The sequence below is a fragment of the Balaenoptera borealis genome, assembly GCF_965194805.1.
Source record: "Balaenoptera borealis genome assembly, chromosome: 8".
Lineage (NCBI taxonomy): Eukaryota > Metazoa > Chordata > Mammalia > Artiodactyla > Balaenopteridae > Balaenoptera > Balaenoptera borealis.
Window position 1 is genome coordinate 26,502,007 of NC_138865.1, and position 22,751 is coordinate 26,524,757.

Below are 22,751 nucleotides of genomic sequence, written 5' to 3' on the forward strand. Positions count from 1 at the left end.
GGAAACCTAAAGAAAGATGGGGTAGCAATACTTATATCAGACAAAATAGACTTTAAATCAAAGATTGTTACAAGAGACAAAAAAGGACATTTCATAACGATCAAGGGAGCAATCCAAAAAGAATAACAATTGTAAAGATATATGCACCCAATATGAGACAATCTAATTAACTAAAGCAAGTATTAACAGATATAAAAGGAGAAATTGACAGTAACGCAATAATATTAGGGGACATTAACTCCTCACTTACATCAACAGATCATCCAGACAGAAAATCAGTATGAAAAACCAGGCCTCCAGGCCTTATATGACACATTAGACTAGATAGACTTAATGGATATATACAGAACATTCCAACACAAAGCATCAGGATACACATCCTTTTCAAGTGCACATGGAACATTCTTCAGGGTAGATCACATGCTGGACCACAAAACAAGTCTTGGTACATTTAAGAAAATTGAAATCATATCAAGCGTCTTTTCACACCATAAGGCTATGGCACTAAAAATCAACTCTAAGAAAAAAACTGCAAAAAATGCAAACATGTGAAGGCTAAATGATATGCTACTAAACAACCAATGGATCACTGAACAAATCAAAGAAGAAAGTTTTAAAAACACCTGGAGACAAATGAAAACAAAAACACAACGATCCAAAATCAATGGGACACAGCAAAAGCACTTCTAAGAGGGAAGTTTAGAATGACACAAGCTTACCTTGGGAAACAAGAAAAATCTCAAATAAACAACCTAACCTTACACCTAAAGGAACCAGGACAAGAAGAACAAACAAAACCCAAATGTAGTAGAAGATCAAGGCAGAAATAAGTGGTATAGAAACTAATAAAACAGAAAATGAAACTGAAAATGAAACAATGAAATTAATAAAACAGAAAACTAATAAAATGAAACAATGAAACTAATAAAACAGAAAACTAATAAAATGAAACAATGAAACTAATAAAACAGAAAATGAAACAGAAAATGAAACTAATAAAACAGAAAATGAAACAGAAAATGAAACAATGAAACTAAGAACCGGTTCTTTGAAAACATAAACAAAATTGATAAACCTTTACTCAAACTCATCAAGAAAAAGAGAGGGCACAAATCAATAAAGTTAGAAATGAAAAAGAAGTTATAACCAACACCACAGAAATAAAAAGAATCTTAAGCAATTACTACAAATATGTATTTGTCCAATAAAATGGACAACCTAGAAGAAATAGACAAATTCCTAGAAATGTGTAATCTCCTTGAAAACATAAACAGACAAATTAGCAGTAATGAAATTGAATCAGTCATTTTAAAACTCCCACAAACAAAAGTCCAGGAACAGATGGCTCACAGGCAAATTCTACCAAACATTTAGAGAAGAGTTAACACTTATTTTTCTCAAACTATTCCAAAACCTGAGGAGGAAGAAAGGCTTCCAAACTCATGTTAGGAAGCCAGCATCACCCTGATAACAAAACCGGAGAAAGATATCACAAAAAAAGAAAATTACAGGCCAATATCACTGATGAACATAGATGCAAAAATCCTTAATAAAATTTTAGCAAACCAAATCCAATGATACATTAAAAGGATAATACACCATGGCCAAGTGGAATTTATCCCAGGGATACAAGGATGGTTCAATATCTGAAAATAAATCAATATGATGCACCATATTAAAAAATTGAATAGTAAAAAACATATGGTTATCTCAGTTAATGCAGAAAAAGCTTTTGACAAAATTCAGCATCCATTTATGATTAAAACTTCAGAAAGTGAACTTAGAGGGAACACACCTCAACATAATACAGGCCATATATGACAAACCCACAGTTAACGTCATACTCAATGGTGAAAACCTGAAAGCTTTTCCTCTAAGATCAGGAACAAGACAAAAACGCCCACTCTTGCCACTTTGATTCAACATAGTATTAGAAGATCTAGCCACAGCAATCAGAAAAAAGAAAGAAATAAAAGGAATCCAAATTGGAAAAGAAGAAGTAAACCTGTCACTGTTTGCAGATAACATGATAATATACATAGAAAATCCTAAAGGCATCATGAAAAAACTACTAGAGCTCATCAATGAATTCAGTAAAGTTGCAGAATACCAAATTAATATACAGAAATCTGTTGATATCTGTTGATATCAGAAAGGGAAATTAAGGAAACAATCCCATTTACAATCACATCAAAAACAAAAAAGTACCTAGAAATAAAACTACCTAAGTATGTAAAAGACCTGTGCTTGGAAAACTATGAGATACTAATGAAAGAAATAGAAGATGACACAAACAAATGGAAAGATATATCATGTTCATGGATTGGAAAAATTAATATTGTGACAATGACCATACTATCCAAGGCAATCTACAGATTCAATGCAATCCCTATCAAAGTAACAATGAAATTTTTCACAAAACTAGAACAAATAATTTAAAAATTTCTATGAAAACACAACAGACCTCTAAATAGCCAAAACAATCTTGAGAAAGAAGAACACAGCTGGAGTTATCACACTCCCTGACCTCTGAATATGCTATAAAGCTACAGTAATCAAAAGAGCATGGTACTGGCACAAAAACAGTCACAGAGATCAATGGAACAGAATAGGAAGCCCAGAAATAAATCCACATACTTGTGGTCAATTAATCAATGATAGAGGAGGCAAGAATATTTAATGGAGAAGAGACAGTCTCTTCAATAAGTGGCGCTTGTAAAACTAGACATCTACATATAAAAGAATGAAATCAGAACTTTTTCTCACACCATATACAATAAATTCAAAACAAATTAAATAATTAAACATAAGACTAGAGACCATAAAAATCCTAGAAGAAAACATAGGCAGAACACTCTTTGACATAAATAGTAGCAATAATTTTTTGCATATGTCTCCTAAGGCAATGGAAGTAAAAGCAAAAATAAACAAATTGGACCTAATTAAACTTAAAAGCATTTGCACAGCAAAGGAAATCATCGACAAAACAAAATGACAAAAAAACAAAAATATAACATACTGAATGGGAGAAAATATTTGCAAATGATATGACTGATAAGCAGTTAATATCCATAATATATAAACAGCTTGTACAATACTAAAAAAACAAACAATCTGATTAAAAAATGGGCCAAAGACCTCAATAGACATTCTTCCAAAGAAGAAATACACATGGCCAATAGGTACATGAAAAGATACTCAAAATCACTAACCTTTAGAGAAATGTAATCAAAACCAGAATGACTTCCAATACTATGTTAAATAAAAGTGGTGAGAGTGGGTGGTTTTGTCTTGTTCCTGATCTTAGAGGAAATGTCTTCAGCTTTTCACCATTGAGTATGACGTTAGCTGTGGGTTTGTCATATATGGCCTTTATTATGTTGAGGTATGTTCCCTCTAAGTTCACTTTCTGGAGAGTTTTTATCATAAATGGATGTTGAATTTTGTCAAAAGCTTTTTCTGCATTAATTGAGAGGACCATATGTTTTTTCATCTTCAATTTGTTAATATGGTGTATCACATTGATTGATTTGTGGATATTGAAAAATCCTTGCATCCCTGGAATAAATCCCACTTGATCATGGTGTGTGAACCCTTTAATGTATTGTTGGATTCAGTTTGCTAATATTTTATTAAGGATTTTTGCGTCTATGTTCATCAGTGATATTTGCCTGTAATTTTCTTGTGATATCTTAGTCTGGTTTTGGCATCAGGGTGATGGTGGCCTCATAAAATGAGTTAGGAAGTCTTCTTTCCTCTGCAGGTTTTGGAATAGTTTGAGAAGGATGAGTGTTAAGTCTTCTCTAAATGTTTGGTAGAATCACCTGTGAAGCAATCTGTTCCTGGACTTTTGTTTGTTGGGAGTTTTAAAATTACTGATTCAATTTCACTACTGGTAATTTCTTCCTGGTTCAGTCTTGGGAGACTGTACATTCCTAAGAATTTGCATATTTCTTCTAGATTGTCCATTTTAATGTCCACTTTAATACTTGTTTGCAGTAGTTTCTTATGATCTTTTGTATTTCTCTGGCATCGGTTGTAACTTCTCCTTTTTCATTTCTGATTTTATTGATTTGGGCCCTCTTCCTTTTTTGTTGATGAGTCTGGCTAAAGTTTTATCAACGTTGTTTACCTCTTCAAAGACCAGCTTTTAGCTTCATTGATGTTTTCTATATCACCTCACACCTGTCAGAATGGCTATCAGCAAAAAGAACACAAGTAACAAATGTTGGCGAGGATGTGGAATAAAGGGAACCCTTGTACGCTGTTGGTAGGAATGTAAATTGGTGCAGCCACTGTGGAAAACAGTATGGCAGTTCCTCAAAAAATTAAAAATAGAGCTACCATATGATCCAGCAATTCCACTCCTGGGTATACAACCCAAGAAAAGGAAAACACTAATTTTAAAAGATAACATGCACCTCTATATTCATAGCTGCATTATTTACAATAGCCAAGATGTGGAAGCAACCTAAGTGTCCATCAACAGATGAATGGATAAAGAAAATATGGCATATGTATACAATGTAATATTATTCACCCATAGAAAAGAATGAAATCTTGCCATTTGCAACAACATGGATAGAGCTGGAGTGTATTATGAAGTGAAGTAAGTCAGACAGAGAAAAACAAATACTGTGTGTTATCACTGTGACATGGAATCTAAACATAAAACAAATGAATGAAAATAACAAAACAGAAATATATGCACAGATACAGAGAAGAAACTAGTGAAGAAACTAGTGATTACCTAATCACTAAGAAACTAGTGATTACCTACCTAGAGAGAAGGGGGGAGGGGCAAGATTAAGGTAGGGGATTAAGAGATACAAACTAATATGTATAAAATAAATAAGCTACAAGAATATTGCACAGCACAGGGAATATAGCCAATATTTTAAAATAAATATAAATGGAGTATAATCTCTAAATATGTTTAATAACTATGTTGTACACTTGAAACCAATATGATATTGTAAATCAACTATATCACAACTAAAAAAAAGAAAAAAAAAAAAAAACGGGGTGGTGGGGGTTCCCTGGCAGTCTAGTGGTTAGGATTTGGTGCTTTCACTGCCATGGCCTGGGTTCAGTCCCTGGTCAGGGAACTGAGATCCTGCAAGGCACGCAGCACAACCAAAAACAAACAAACAAAAAGGTATCTAGAGGTAAATTCATACACCTCTCCCCCAAAAAAGATACAGACAATCAGAACTCTAAGTAGTAAGGAGACTGAATCAATAATCAAAAATCTTCCAAAAAAGAAAAGCCCTGGACCTGATGGCTTCACTGGTAAATTATACCAAACATTTAAAGAAGAACACTAATCCTTCTCAAACTTTTCCAAATAATTGAAGAGGAGGAAACACATCCTAATTCATTCTGTGAGGCCAAAATAACCCTGATACTAAAGCAAGACAAACACTATAAGAAAACTACAGATCAATAACCTTTACAAACATTGGTGCAAAAATCCTCAAGAAAATACTAGTGAACAGAATTTAGCATATATTGGAAGAACTTTACCCCATGACCAACTGGGATTTATTCCTGGAATTCAAGGATGCTTCAACAAACAAAAATCAACCAATATGCCACATCAACAAAATGAAAGAAAAAACACACGAACATCTGAATGATGCAGAAAAGTCATTTAGCAAAATTCAACAGCCTTTCATGATTAAAACCCTCAACAAAATAGGAATAGAAAGAAAGTACCTCCACATAATAAAAGCTATACATGAAAAACCCACAGCCATTGTAATTCTTAATGGTGAAAAACTGAAAGCGTTTCCTCTCAGATCAGGAACAAGGCCAGGATGCCCACTTTCACCACGTCTATTCAACATAGTACTGGAAGTTTTAGCCAGAGCAATTAGGCGAGAAAAAGAAATTAAAGGCTTCTAAATTGGAAAGGAAGAATTAAAATTATCTTTGTTTGCAATTAATATGATCTTATATCTAGAAAACCCTAAGATTCCACATCAAAAAAGTTAGAACTAATAAATGAATTCAGCAAAGTGGCAGGATATAAAGTCAACACACAAAAATCAGTTGCATTTCTATGCACAAGCAGTGAGCAATTTGAAAAAGAAAAAATTTTTAAACCCATTTACAATAGCATCAAAAAGAATAAAATACTTAGGGATTAGTTTAACCACAAAAGTGAAAGATTTGCAAAATGAAAACTACAAAACATTGCTAAAAGAAATAAAAGAAGACATAAATAAATGGAAATACATCCCAGTTTCATGGACTGAAAGACTTAATATTGTTAAAATGTCACTATTACCCAAAGTTATCCACAGATTCAATGCAATACTTATCAATATCCCAAAGATATTTTTGCAAAAATAGAAAAAAACCTAGCCTAAAATTCATATGGAATTTCAAGGGACCTCAGACAGCCCCAAAAAATCTTGAAAAAAACAAAACTGGAGGGCTCACACTTCTTGGTTTCAAAACCTATTACAAAGCTACAGTAATCAAAACAATATAGTATTGGCATAAAGACAGACATATAGAGCAATGGAGTGGATTACAGAGATCAGAAATAAATACATATACAATCAAATGATTTTTGACAAGAATACCAAGACCATTTAATGGGTAAAGGGTAGTCTTTCCAACAAATGGTGCTGTTGAAAATGGATATACACATACAAAAGAATGACATTTGATCCTTACCTAACACCATATACAGAATTGACTCAAAATGGATCAAGAACATAAATATAAGACCTAAAACAACAAAACTCTTAGAAGAAAACACAAGACAAAAGCTTCATGATATTTGATTTGGTAATGACTTCTTAGAGAACAATGAGTACTGACAATGATGTGGTGAAATTGGCACCCTTGTGCACTGTCAGTGGGAATTTAAAATGGTACAGCTACAATGGAAAAAAGTATGGAGGTTCCTCAATAAATTAAAAGTAGAATTACCATATTACCTAGAAATTCCACTTCTGGGTATATACTAAAAACAAAGTAGGGTCTTGAAGAGATATCTGTACACTCACATTCCTAGCAGCATTATTCATATTATTTAAAACATGGATGTAACTCAAGTGCCCATTAAATGAGGAATGAATAAGCAAGATGTGGTATATACTTACAATGGAATATTTCGTTGTTTTATTCTAAAAACTTCCTTTTTAGGAAGGAAATTCTGTAATATGCTGCAACATAGACAAACCTTGAATACATTATGTTAAGTGAAATAAACCAGTAACAAAAAGACAAAAACTATATGAGTCCACTGATATGAGGCATTTACAGTAGTCAAAATCAAAAAGACAGAACATATAATGGTGGTTGCCAGAGGCTGGGGGAATGGAGAAGTTGAGTTGTTTAATAAGTATACAGTTTCAGATTTACAATGAAAAGAGTTATAAGGATGGATGGTGGAGATGGCTGCACAACAATGTGAATGTATTTAGTACCACTGAACTGAATGCTTACAAATTATTAATATGGTAAACTTTATGTTAGATATATATTTAACTCAATAAAAAAGAAAGGTTAAAAAAAAGAAAGGAAAAAAAAGAGACATCACTGAAAGCTAACATGAAACAAAGCTGTGTCTGGGTCCCAGTCTGCATCCCGTCTGGGTTTGCTGGCATCACAGAAACCCATCTGGGTACTTGGCAAGTTTGAGAACAGGATGTGGGCACCTGTAGGAAAGTTCAATGTGTTCATGACAAATGCTTCCCTGCCACTTGGAAGGGCACCACACATTGGGTATAATGAATTAAATGGTGCCCCCACTGAATATGTCCATGTTCTAATCCCTGGAACCTGTTAGTGTGACCTTATTTTGGAAAAGGGTCTTCGCATATGTAATTATATCAAAAACTAATTTGCAATCATTCTAGATTATCCAGGTGGGCCCTAAATCTAATGACAAGTGTCCTTATAATAAGAGGAGAAGACACAGACAGAAAGGAGGAGAAGGACCATGTGAAAATGGAGGCAGAGATTGGAGTGCGCAGCCACAAGCCAAGGAATGCCAACAGCCATTCGCTGAAGTTGGAAATTGCAAGGAAAGGAATCTTTTCTAGAGTCTCCAGAGAGATCGTGGCCCTGCAAACACCTTGATTTTGGACTTCTGGCCTCCAAAACTGTGAGAAAATAAATTTCTGCTCTTTTAAGCCAAAAAAGAAAGAAAGAATGGCTGATACCTTCCCAATCTGGGGAGAGAAGATTTGGACATACAAGTTCATGAAGCTAATAGGTCAACACCAAATATCAACCCAAAATGATCTTCTCTAAGACACACTATTAAAAAACTGTGTAAAATCAAAGACAAAGACAGAATTTTTAAAACTGTCAAGAGAAAAACAAACCCTCACATAATAAAGGAACCCCCAATAAGGCTATCAGTGGATACTCAGTGGAAACCTTGCAAGCGAGGAGAGAGTGGGATGAAAAATTCAAAGCGCAGAAAGAGAAACACTGCCAAAGAAGTTTATCCAGCAAAGCTATCTTTCAGAAACGAAGAAGAGATGTTTGTTCTCAAACAAAAGCTGAGGGAGCTATTCTACACTAGACCTGCCTCACAAAAAATGCTGATAGGATTTCTTCAAGCTGAAAGGAAATAACGGTAATTACTAACATGAGAACATATGAAAATATAAAACATTCTGGTAAAGGTATGTATATAGACAAATTCAGAATACTGTAATATTGTAATACAGTGTTGTGTTAATCACTTTAGTATAAAGGTTAAAGGACAAAATTATTAAAAATGACAATAATATTAATTTGTAAAAATATACAATATACAAAGAGGTAAATTTTGACATGAAAAACATAAAATGTGGGGTCGGGGAGTAAAAGGGTAGCATTTTGGTATGCAATTGAAGTTAAGTTGTCATCAACTTAAAATAAACTGTTACATCTATGTTTTATGTAAGGTTCATGGTAACCACATAGCAAAAACCTACAATAGATACATAACAGTTAAAGAGAGAAGAATCAAAGCTTACATTACAAGAAATCATCAATTCACAAAGAAAGCAAGAGAGGAAGAAAGAACAATGGAATTACAAAAGAGTCAGAAAAATATTAATAAGATGGCATTAGTAAGTCCTTACCCATCAACAGTTATTTTAAATATAAATGGATTAAATTCTCCAGTCAAAAGACAGAGGAGCTGGATTTTTTTAAAAAAAAGATCCAACTAAATGCTCCCTACAGAAAACTCACTTCAGATTCAAAGACACATACAGACTGAAAGTGAAGGGAAAAAAAAATATTTCCTGAAAATGCAAACAACATGAGACCATGGATAGCTATACTTATATCAGACAAACTACTTTACTTAATTCTTTTAACATTTTTATTGGAGTATAATTGCTTTATAATGATGTGGTAGTTTCTGCTGTATAACAAAGTGAATCAGCTATACATATACATACATCCCCATATCTCCACCCTCTTGCACCTCCCTCCCACCCTCCCTATCCCACCCCTCTAGATGGACACAAAGCACCGAGCTGATCTCTCTGTGCTATGTGCCTTCTTCCCACTAGCTATCTATTTTACATTTGGTAGTGTATATATGTCCATGCCACTCTCTCACTTCTTCCCAGCTTACCCTTCCCCCTCCCCATGTCCTCAAGTCCATTCTCTATGTCTGCATCTTTGACAAAGAGACTTTAACTCAAACACTGTAACAAGAGACAAAGAAGATCATTACATAATGATAAAGGGGTTGATTCACCAAGAGAATATAACAATCGTAAATTCATATGCACCCAACATTGGAGCACCCAAATATATTAACAGTGAAGAAGGCAGAAATAGACAACAATACAATAATAGTAGAAGACTTTACTATCCCACTTTTAACAATGAACAGACCATATAGACAGAAAATCAATAAGGAAACACTGGACTCAAACTATACCTCACGCCAAATGGACCTAACAGACATATGCAGAATATTCCATCCAAGAGCAGTGGAATACATATTCTTCTCCAGTGCACATGGAACATTCTCCAGGATAGATCATATGCTAGCTCACAAAACAATTCTCAGCAAGTTTAAGAAGACTGAATTGATACCAAACAACTTTTCAAACCATGACGGTATGAAACTAGAAATCAATTAACAGTAGAAAAACTGAAAAACTCAGAAATATGTGGAAATTAAACAGCACACTCTTCAACAACCAGTGGGTCAAAGAAGAAATCAAAACAGAAATAAAATATCTTAAAACAAATGAAAATGGAAACACAACACACTAAAACTTATGGGAAGCAGCAAAAGCAGTTCTAACAGAAGTTTGTAACAATATATGACTATGTTAAGAAAAAATAAATATCTCAAATAAACAACCTAACTTCACACATCAAAAAATTTAAAGAAAAGAACAAACTACACCAAAAGTTAGCAGAGGAAAGGAAACAACAAAAATCAGAGCAGAATCAAATGAAATAGAGACCAGAAAAACAATAGAAAAAAATTGAACAGCACATTAAAAGGATCATACACTATGATCAAGTGGAATTTATCCCTGTGCTGCAAGGATGGTTCAACATATGCAAATCAATAATTGTGATACACCACACTAATAAAATGAAAGATAAAAATAATATAATCATCGCAATACATGGGGAAAGAACATTTGATGAAACAAAATATCCTTTCATGATAAAAAAAAAAAACTCTTCACAAATTGAGTATAGAATACGGGTCATATTCAACAATCCTACAGCTAAAATCACACTCAAGAGTGGAAGGGTGAAAGCTTTTCCTCTAAGATCAGAAACAAGAAAACAAAACAAGGGTACCCAGAGTGGCACCACACATATTCAACATGATACCAGAAGTCCCAACCAGAGAAGTCAGGCAAAAATAAGAAATAAAAGGCATGCAAATCAGAAAGAAAGGAGTAAATCTGTTTGCAGATTTATGATCTCATAGATAAAAAATCCTGAAGACTCCATCAAAAACTGTTAGCACTAATTTTTAAAATTCAGTAAAGTTCCAGGATACAAAAATCAACATCCAGATATCAATTGCATTTCTATACACTAGCAACCAAATATCTGAAAAAGAAATAAAGAAAACAATCTTATTTATAATAGCATCCAAAATAATTAAATACTTAGGAACAAATTTAACCAAGGAGGCAAAAGATCTGTACACTGCAACTATACGACTTTGATGAAAGAATGTGACAGACACAAATAAATGGAAAGATACCCCATGTTCATGGATCAGAAGAATTAACATTGTTAAAATATCCACATTACCCAAGGCCATCTACAGATTCAATGTCATTCCTATCAAAATTCCAAGGGCATTTTTCACAGAAATAGAAAAAACAATCCTAAAATTCAAATGGAACCACAAAGACCACGAAAAACCAAAGCAATCTTGACAAAGAATAAACAAAGCTGGAGTTACCACACTTCCTGTTTTCAAACCTTATTACAAAGTTATAGTAATCAAAAGAGTATGGCATAAAAACAGACACATAAAACAATGGAACAGAGTAGACAGCCCGGAAATAAACCCACACATATACAGTCAATTATTATTTGACAAGGGAGCCAAGCATACTCACTGGGGAAAGGATAGTCTCTTCAAATAATGGTGTTAGGAAAACTGGATATCACGTGTAGAAGATGAAGCTGGACTCTTAACTTACACCACTCACAAAAATTACCTCAAAATAGATTAAAGACATAAACATAAGACCTGAAACTGTAAAACTCCTAGAAGAGAACATAGGGTAGAAGCTCCTTGACATTTGTCTTAGTGATATGACATCAAAAGCACAAACAACAAAACAAAAATTAAAAAATGGGACTACATCAAACTAAAAACCTTCTGTACAGCAAAGAAACAATTCACAAAATGAAAAGGCAACATATGGAATGAGAGTAATATTTGTAAACAAACTAATAAGGGGTTAATATCCAAAATACATAAGAAATTCATTTAACCCAACAGCAAAAAACCAAGCAATTCAATTTAAAAATGGACAGAAGATCTAAATAGACAGTTTTCCGAAGAACACATATAAATGACCAACAGGTGTATGAAAAGATGCTCAACATCAATAATCATTAATGAAACACAAATCAAAACCACAATAAGATATCACTTCAAACCTATTAGAATGGCTATCATAAAAAAGACAAAAGATAAAAGTGGAGGAAAAGGAATGCTTGTACACTGTTGGTGGGAATGTAAATTGGTACAGCCATTATGCAAAACAGTATGCTCAAAAAATTAAAAAGAGAACTACCATATGATCCAGCAATCCCACTTCTGGATATATAGCCAAAGGAAATGGAATAAAATTACTATCTCAAAGAAATATCTGCACTCCCATATTCACTGAAGCATTATTCACAATAGCCAAGATATGGAAACAACCTTAGTGTCCATCAACAGAAGAATGGTTAAAGAAGATGTGACAAATATATCTATATATATAGATATACACACAATGGAATATTATTTAGCCAAGAAAAAGAATGAAATCTTGCCTTTTGAGCAACATGGATTGACCATGAGGGCATTATGCTAAGTGAAATAAATCAGAAAGACAAATACTGTGTGCTATCACTTATACATGGAATGTAAAAAAGCTGAAACTCACAGAAACAGAGTAGGATGGTAGTTGCCAAGGTCTAGGAATTGGGGGAAATGGGGAGATGTTGATCAAATGGTGGAAACTTCCAGTTATAAGATGAATAAGTTCTGGTCATCTAACGTACAGCATGGCGACTACAGTTAACTATACTGTATCATATACTTCAAAGTTGCTAAGAGAGTAGATCTCAAATGGCTTAACCACACACACACAAAGGTAACTGTGTGAAGGAATGGAAAAGTTAACTGACCATACTGTGGTAATCATTTTGCAATTATGTATGTGTAGCAAATCATCACATTGTATACCTTAAACTCACTCAATGTTATATGTTAATTATTTCTCAATGAAGATGGAAAACAAAACAAAACTGCAGTCCACCATTGTTCGCTTAGTTGATCAGACTGGCATCCCAACACAGTCTATTGGAGGAAGCCTCCCCTCACTCACTTTTGGGAGAAGCCTCTGCCTTGTATGTTAACTAGTTATTCTAGTCACTCCTAGAGTCACCAGCCTAAAAAGCAGGTATGTTGATCTCAGACAAAAAGAGACTGATGAGATGAATCTGTCCTGGCTAAGGTGCCAACTAGTGAATTATAGCCTTTTCAGACCTATACTATAGCACCTTTAAGTTACAGAAGGAGCTGAGAAGGACCTTAAGGACTACTCCTTCAAGATCCTATAACAATTTAAGTTGGAATACAGCATATGGTAGACACAGCACAAAGTGGCAGCAGCCAAAGTGCAAATGCACCAAGAACTAACAGTGCCTTCTTAGGCAGAACTTGCTGTGTGGTAAAATCAGTTAGAAAGCCAAGAGCAGCCCAGAGGTGGCCCCTCCATTGAACACTTGAGTCGTTCTGCTCACTGTGCCAACTGTTCTAAAATTATGTCCAGGATTTAATTTACGGAGGTGACCAAGTGATGATACAGAGAGGCCAATGCCTTTGAAACTCATTAGTTACATTTCCTGAAAGAAGGGGACATGCAACACCACACAGGGCTAGTGGGTAAGTACCAGGTTTGGTCAGGAGGCAGAAGCAGGAACAAGGAGAAAGCCTATGCCAGAGCGTTTATTGGAATTTTGACAGAAAATGTAAGGGAGGGCAGAGTAAACAATTTAGGATTGCTTAGTTTGAATAATTCTGGTGGGTTTTAGGCTATAGGTGTGGTCCCTAGTTGCCTGGTACCTGACCCTGGGACATTTTAGGTCAGGGGAAATATTGGCTTAGTGTGTAAGTTAGATAAATGGGGTAATTGGGGCTCTAGACCCCAGACTGGTTGGTTGATTTGCATATGAAAGACAAGCTCCCAGAGAGCCCTTTGCTAGCCCAGTGTGGGGCAGTCTCTCCCTGGCCAGACAGCTTTTTAAGGTGTCAAAACATCACAAAATACAGAAAATGAAAACTTGATTAATACACAGCTGCTGCTCTACATGGCCGTTTGTCCACCAGGCTCACTCATCTCAAGACCCATATGCCAGGACCACACAAATGCTGAAGGAGTGTGAATCTGCCTAGGTACAGACACCCTGAACCCATCTGCACGAAGAGGGGCCAGAAATCATCAACATTTATGGGGATTCTTTGGCCCTAGAGAATGGACCAACTCTAAAAATAGAGTTACCATGTGATCTTGCAATCCCACTCCTGGGCATATATCCAGAGAAAAGTCTAATTTGAAAAGATACATGCACTCCAATGTTCATAGTAGCACTATTAACAATACCAAGACATGGAAACAACGTAAGTGTCCATCAACAGATGAATGGATAAAGAAGATGTGCTATTTATATGCAATGGAATATTACTCAGTCATAAAAAGAGAATGAAATAATGCCATTTGCAGCAACATGGATGGACTGAGAGATTATCATACTAAGTGAAGTAAGTCAAACAGAGAAAGATAAATATCATTTGATATCACTTATATGTGGAATCTAAAAAAAAAGATACAAATGAACTTATTTATGAAACAGAAATAGATCCACAGACATAGAAAACAAACTTATGGAACCAAAAGGGAAAGGAGGGGAGGGATAAATTAGGAGTTCAGAACTAACATATACACACTACCATATATATAATAGATAATCAACAAGGACCTACCATATAGCACAGGGAACTATACTCAATATTTTGTAATAACCTGTAAGGGAAAAGAATCTGAAAAGAATCACTTTGCTGTACACCTGAAACTAACACAACATTGTAAATCAACTATACTTCAATAAAAAAAATACAATGCTTCCTTTGGAATTTTCCTGAAGGTCAATGACCAGTTGGTATCTTTACTGTGCATTGGCAGGAGGTTATCTTAACCCATGAACTGATTATTTTGCTATCGATGAATAGAAAATTTAGTCCATACATAACAATTTTTTAAAAAGAGACAATTTATTTTTTAAATATTTATTTATTTATTTGTTTGTTTGTTTGTTTGTTTGGCTGTGTCAGGTCTTAGTTGCTGTGTGCAGGATCTTCGTTGCGGCATGCGGGATCTTTAGTTGTGGCATGCGAGAATGTTTTAGTTTCGGCATGTGGGATCTAGTTCCTTGACCAGAGATCGAACCTGGGCCCCCTGCATTGGGAGCGTAGAGTCTTAACCACTGGACCACCAGGGAAGTCCCAAGACAATTTATTTAAGAAACTGACAATTCGTCCTTATCGTTTTGAGTGCAATTTGAATCCACCCTCACTTCTAAATTCCACTGCCACTTACTTATTGTGAGTCACTTCACCAACCAGAACAATTACTGTGATCCCCAATTCCACTCTTTCAATCTTGCAGTAGTGCCTCAGCTCAGCTTCTAAAACTGCCATTTTCTTGTTTAAAACCTTGCCTGGGAAACTGTCCAGCTACAGATTGTAATGGTGACCACCTGAATCTGAATCTCTTCAACCTTCCAAACCAGAAGATCAACAATGACAAGTAAAACAACACAAATAAAGAACACTAATAAAATTACTATTGGCCGTACTTTAGATATACTAGGGTACAGAGAATACCACGAACTTCTAATTATTTACAAGTAGAGAAATGAAAAACAAGTTTCAACAGGCTCTCATTGAGACAGGCCTGGGACCTGGGACCTTTTGCTGCAGTGCTGCAATGCTTGCACCTGGACAAACCTCTCCTCAAGCAAAAAAATACAAAGAAACTATAAGGGGCTAAAGATAACTGCATGCATGCGCAGTTGGGACAAATTATGTACAAAAGATACAAAAAGAACAAAAAACCTCCCTACTGTCATTTCTGAAGACCTAGGAGCAAAAAAACAGGGTGTCCGGAGCAAAAGCAGGGTACTGAGCACGCCCCCTGCACTCAACACCACCAGAGGGGTGGACAAAACACTTAAGCCACCCCTCTGGCCCGACCCCTGGACACCCCCTATGCTCACCCCATATAAAGAACCAGCTCACTTCCCCCCCACCAAGTGAGCAAGTGAGCAAGGGAACCGGTAACTTGTTCTGGCTCCCCACTGCTGCAGCAGGGGCCCCAATAAAGCCTTGCCTGAATTTCTTGTCTGGCCTCTAGTCAATTTCTGTTTATTGAGGAAGGCCAAGAACCCTGGTCGGTATCATCATGGCTGGTAAAAGTCTACAGGCATGAAGAATGAGGGAAGGCGAACTTAAGAGATTCTGTGAAAAAGAAAAGTGGAACAGAAGATGCAGATAAAGATAGACAAAATCACTTCCAGAAAGTGAGATTACAAGAGTAAGTGTCAAAATGTTAAACACAAGTTGAAGAGTTGTCAATTTCTGGCATCAGCTATAAGAATTGGGCTTGAAAGTAAGCAGAACTCTAGGTATTAGCCTTTGGGAAGCATTGCTTCTTGGGGGAGAATCTGCCAAATGGAGAAGTGGTGGCAGTGAAAAGAAAGAAGGAAGAAAAAGGAAGAAGTAAAAGTTAAGGATCCTACAGAAACCAAAGACAAACATGTCACACCACCTCTCCTCTCTTTCTGCCGCCATCCCAACCATTACCAACATAATCAAAAATTTTAAATGCATTTTAAAATACTGGTAAAAGAGGGCACTCTTACACGAGGAAAATTATCAACAAAAAGCCTAGGATTGAAAAAAAATTAACTCAATTCAACATAAAGTACTACAAAAAGTAAATAGAAAATTCAAATTAAAATATTTCCTGTGATAGATATTCTTTCCAAAAATTAGTAAGGGAGCAGAAGAATACTGTAACAAACTTCTAAATTGAATTAAATATTCATAAACAAGCAATTAGTTTTAAAACAATAAGTTTTTTAACATTGAATGCATGCATTGAATCAGCAATTTTAAAAACTAATGACAAAAAAGGACAAAACACACAAAAAATTCAATGAAAGTCAATCAAGTTCAGAAAACGAATTGAAGAAAAAGACAAATTCCACCAGGGAAGGAAGAACAAATTAGAGGGTGCCCAAGAGAGTACAGATTGGAATAAAATTTTAATAAGGGACTTTGAGGAAAGGCAGGAAGACAACCAAGAGAGTACATCTGAGATTTTTTTAAAAGAGTAAAAATGTTTAAGGAGAAAGTGGATGAAATGCCAGGCAGGCAAGAAAAAAAAATCTGATCTTTATATAATTAGAGTTACTAGAAATGAAAAAGAAACACAACAGAAATAAATATTGATATTTAAATCTGTAAGGCAAGAAAACTATCTGGAAATAAAAGATAACTTAAATTGACATGTTGAGAGGGCCTACCTTGTACCCAGGAAAATGATTCAAAAACAAATCACTTTGAGAAACGCGTTAGTAAAATGACTCTAAGGAAAAAAATCATCAGGTCCTCTAAACAAAATAATCAAATTACCTATAATGAGAAGAATATTAGTCTAGCACCAGCCTCTCAAGAGCAGCATACAATGCAAAGCAACAGTGGAACAGCATTTTCAAAATATTCCATAGAACAAAAGTTACCCAAGGTTTTTATATTCAGTCAAGCTGCCTTTAACGTATCAAGTCTATAAGTAAACAGTTTCGACTGTGCAAGAACCCAGGGACTATTGTGCAGGTGAGTCATTCATGAGGAATCTACAATAGGATGAGCTCATGTCAACAGCACACACTGAGGAAACCTTGGTAAATGATTGCTGGTGATTATTTAACATATTTAATTGTAAATCAAATACTAACACAAGAGTAGGGTAATGGGTGAGAGAATAGTGTTTAATTGTTACATGTTCCGAGTATGTGGAAAGAATTCCATTAAAAATGGGAGGAGAAGAGAGGGAGAAGAGTGAAATTTGAAAAAGGTAACTGACTGTTGTATATATGAGTGTCAGTGAGTACCATTTAAAACTGACAGACTAGATAGCAAAAGCTTTTTAAGAAAAAGGAAAATTAAGGGCACTGTAACAGGTATACATATAAAGAGTACTTAGAACAAAACAGAATCTAAAAACCTAATAAAATAATAAAAGGATATTTTGTTATATTTATTGTAAATAAAGCATATCAATTATAGCATAAAATAATATGTCAGAATTGAAACAAAATGTACTTGTAACATTAAAAGTACATGGGCAAGGAAAAAAAAAAAAAGAATGCACCAACTTGATCGACCAGGGTCAAGGCACAAATACCAAGGCCCACAGCCCCTGAATGCCCCACTCAAAATTCTCATAGAGTCTCCCATACACGTACGCACTGATGCCTGAATATTCTTACTTCACACACACACACACACACACACACACACACACACACACACACACACACACACCAGTGATAAATGCTGATGAATGCTTAATAAAATGCTTTCCAAGGGCAGGTAGGAAAGCTTTGATTTACGGAGCTTCACAACTTACCTGGTGTAACTATTCTCAGCATGACTAATTTCAACCTGACGTCACAGAGCTGGGAAGAGATATGCACCATTGACTATACCAAGCTAGTACGGGCCAGTTCCAGCGCACCCCATCCCCTTTCATGTGAATATGTGCACACAGTCTGACTGCACCCTGAGTAACACCCTGAACTCTCACCCCAAATATACAAACAAAACCACACTACATATCTCCAGAACATATCTCAGAACATACAATCTTTCATATACACTAAACACACCCATACAACTGCTACCTGAAACCTGAATGTACATACAAAACACCTCTCACTACCTGATTTTTACACAAAACCACTCACCTTGAATGTGCTCAAATACCAACATATGCAACCAACACACTACCTGTATATTCACAACAAATAACCTCTAGACACATAGGCTCTCAAAAAACACCAAGTATACAGTTGTTTCATGAACCACCAAAAAAATACCCACACACAATCCCACAGTCCCAAAATACATATACTCCACAATTCCTGAACACACAACCTATACAGCCTCTCTGTTTCCAAATACATACACTGAAGCTCTCCCATATCTCAGAATACACACCCCGTAAGCCCCATGAACCTAAAGACACACACACAGGCACAAAACAACCAAACTTACCAAATATATACAGGACCATCCCACGAACATTGAAAATACACATATAAGCAACTCCACCAAGTTCTTCAACCAGTACATTCCAGAAGTGACACAAAGAGGATCCCTGAATACTTTAATACACACACAAAGCCCTTATGCACACTCTCATAAACTAACCATGAACATACACCCCTCATGCTCAGATACATACAAGACACAAAAACACCAACAATCCCTCAACTGTAGCTACTATACACTCATGACCTCCACACACTCATGGACACACACACCAGCAAATATTCCCAATCTCTAAATATATATATCCCCCCAAACACTATACATCATCCTTACATTTCCAGAATCCAACATTACCACCACAATCCCCAAACATTTCCAAACACAAAAATCCCAGCATTCCGGGAAACCACTGTGACCATTTCTGACAACCTCAAACCCTATGAATTCACCCATGCCCTGATGGATATACACACAAACCAGTACACACTCCTAAGACACATGGACACATCTCCAGCATATCATATATAAATACACATAAAACCCCTTCCAAGTCCCAAATTACACATCTTAAACCTCCATACCCCTAAATACTTACTTAGAACCATATCATATATTTCCAGTACCAATAAATTCTCTCATTCTCCTGTATACACATAACTCCATTACTATATCAACACAAAAATACTCACTTCCAGATACAAATAACCCCCAATGAAAAATGTAAACACATACTCTAGTAAATATTCATCTAATCGGCTACGCTCCTTGAATACACACACAAACTCAACATACATGTTTCTCACCACAAGCCCCAAATATACCCCCAGTTACTCAGCATACTACACATATGGAAATATACCAACCTATAACCAAAAATAAACATAAGGCTTCACACTATCTGCATATACATAATCCCACACTCCCAAATACTCACACTGAAATAACACCACCTGCTTCCAGAACACAGATTCATATAAACCCCACACCAAACAACACATTCATATGCACATATACATTATACCACCAGTCCCATAAAATAGTCTTAAACCTGCCCTCACACACCCCAAAACACACAATTCCTGAAAACCACCAAAAGAAACGCACATAATACAGCATGCCCTAAATATACAAATGATCCCTCTACATTTCAAAAATAGGCAAAACACATGACCCTACACCAAAAGTAATAAACACAAGTACTTTTTCCAACTTTTCCACTATGTACACGCAGCTAACCCTTCAAAACCCACCATCAGACACGCATTTCTAACATGCTGGGAGAAAACACACAAATAAACGCACATTCCCAAAGTCTTACACTACAAATACATAACCCAAACAACTTGACTACATCTGAATTACATCACAAACCCTCTACATAAACTCAAATACATCCACTCTCACAACAACACACTCATGTCTTCCACTTAACCCCAAATATCCACACAGACATCACCAACCCACAAATACAAATACACTACTCAGATTCTCACCAACTCCATAAATACACAAATAAACCTCACGCCAGGAATTCATGGAAACACATTCCCAATAGACTCCCAAATAATGATATACACAAAACCACCCACTGCCCATGAGGTCCTACAATCCCTGGAAGATCTACAAATACGCATATACAACATGACACTTCCAGATACACATAAACACCCACAACTCCCCAATTGCCAAAAACAAGGATGTAACTTCTTAATATCCTTAAATACAGACACTGAACTCCAACAAGCCACAAACGCACATATATGTAATTCACACTACAAACACACCCACACAGTACTTTCACAACCTCAGAATACAAACATAAACTACCTTAAGCCCCATACGCACCTGCAGTGGTGTGTCATCAAGCAAAGCCTTAATAACCTGAATCAGCACTCCCTAAAGAAATGTGGAGATATATACCATATAATTAATTTTAAAGATATAATGGATGTGTGCACATAATTTACAAATAACTTAAAATGTACTCTATTCTTCACTGTAAATTCTATATACCGAATTGATTCTTACCTAATCCTTTCGTTGATTTTTGCTGAACTTTTGCATCACCAGCCAAACTATGCTTGCAATTCCGTCATGATCTGAGAGTATCAGACTACGAATAAATGCTTATTGTTAGATTCAGGAAACTTACTCCTCTCATTGACAAAAGAGTACAGTTTGAACATAAGTGTTGATTGATATTTTTATGTTAAAAAGTTACTAGTGAAGCTGTGAGGGTGTTCGCTAGATCTTCACTCATATTCCAGTGACCTGAGCTACACCTTTGGAACCAGATGAGGGTTTTCAACTCGCAAGAACTCCCTCTAGCTTTTGTACTCTTCAGAACGCGCAGACTAGAACGGCACCTGTTTAATAGCTCACACACACTACTTACCCCCCACCGTAGGCCCCGCAATCACTGAACCCTTCATGCAGCCGGCTCCCCAGTGGAGCCAATAACCCTGGGGTAAACCCCTCAAGGGAATCGAGCTCTATGGGGGCGTGAATCCACATTGTGGGGAGTCTCCTTACACGGACAAGGGCACAAATAACCCACAGGGTGAACACCAGCGCAGAGCGGTGACACCTGAGGGGTGAAAAGTCCCCGTACCCCTTACCTCAGGGTTCCTGGAATTGACTCTCAAGGCCGCCATGACAGGCCCCGCCCCTGCCGGACGGCCGTTGGGGCCCCACCCTCCGCGCTCGCGCATGCGCTCCTGTCTTCCGGAGCCAACTGCCCCAACAGACGCCAGGAGCTGTTGGAGGACGGCGGTCCGCGTGCCTGAGAGCCCCGCCCCAGTGGGCGTGCGCAGGCGTGCGCAGGCGTGCAGGCGCGGGGCGCGCGGGGATCTGTTCCAGGAGGTCTCTGCAGGAGAGGAGAGAAATGCAGGGTCGGGCACGCTACGCAGCATCTCTGGCGACGCTCCTCGCCGGGAACCTTCGTGACGGTGTCTTCTTAAAACCAGCTCTTGTGAGATGTGCACTCGTGATTTTTCTATTGCACACCTGAAACCCATGCACTTAGCTACAAAGAGTTCTGGAGAGCTCCGCTCTAAGCACAGTAGCCTCAAATTGGGGCAAGTGCTTTCATGCCCTTTGGACTGCACTTCCTTGGTTCTTGTTTATGCCTTTCAAAAAACAGTAGGTCCTTTTTCCTAGCAAGCCTGAAGTTTCCGTTAAAGAACAATTCTAGCAAAGAATTCAGACCTGGGAAACACTCTTAAGATACTGTCTCCTGACTCCGTTCCTAGAGTTTTTCCAAACGCATTTACTCTACTAGAATATTTTTTCTCAGTGTATTTAATACATGGAGGTTTTTCAATAAATGTTGATTCACAGGTGTTTCCTTTGTACGGTTTTTTTTTTTTTTTTTTTTTAAATAACTTTGAGAGAGAGTGGACAATCTGGGCCAATTTCAACACAGCAGGTAGTATGGGAACAATTTTCCTTTCCCTCCCTCCTTTTTTGTAATATCTTGCAGACTTTCAGTTGGCATTAAAAACAACAACAACAACAAAAATAGTAGCGGGATCAACTTACTGACCTGACTTTGTAATACTTCCCAAAGAAACTTCAATCATCAGATCCTCTTTCTGGTCAATTGCAAGATTAGAGCATTTCTCACTCAACAGGATGCCTCTGAAGACCCCTCACGTCTAACAGCACTAAGCGC

The 22,751-nt window shown here is 36.5% G+C and overlaps 1 protein-coding gene across 12 annotated transcripts in view; it reads right to left on the bottom strand.

Annotated features, from left to right (window-relative positions):
* LOC309632967 (uncharacterized protein) overlaps positions 1 to 21,806 on the bottom strand; it is a 112,396-nt gene extending 90,590 nt beyond the window's left edge. For 3 of the 12 annotated variants that reach the window (XR_014247219.1, XR_014247223.1, XR_014247227.1), the window contains exons 1-2: positions 21,697 to 21,767; positions 21,107 to 21,191 (exon numbers count right to left, since the gene is read on the bottom strand). Coding sequence is in view for 1 of the 12 variants with exons in the window: in XM_082401100.1 (XP_082257226.1) it covers positions 7,555 to 7,676; positions 18,435 to 18,483; positions 20,924 to 20,974; positions 21,697 to 21,789 (315 nt within the window). In the remaining 11 variants the exon portion in view is untranslated. Of the gene's footprint in view, positions 1 to 5,571; positions 7,677 to 18,434; positions 18,487 to 20,923; positions 21,192 to 21,696 lie in introns of those variants that run through there. The other 9 variants (XR_014247220.1, XR_014247228.1, XR_014247221.1 and 6 more) reach the window with 7 other exon arrangements.
* Between the last annotated feature and the right edge of the window lie 945 nt (positions 21,807 to 22,751).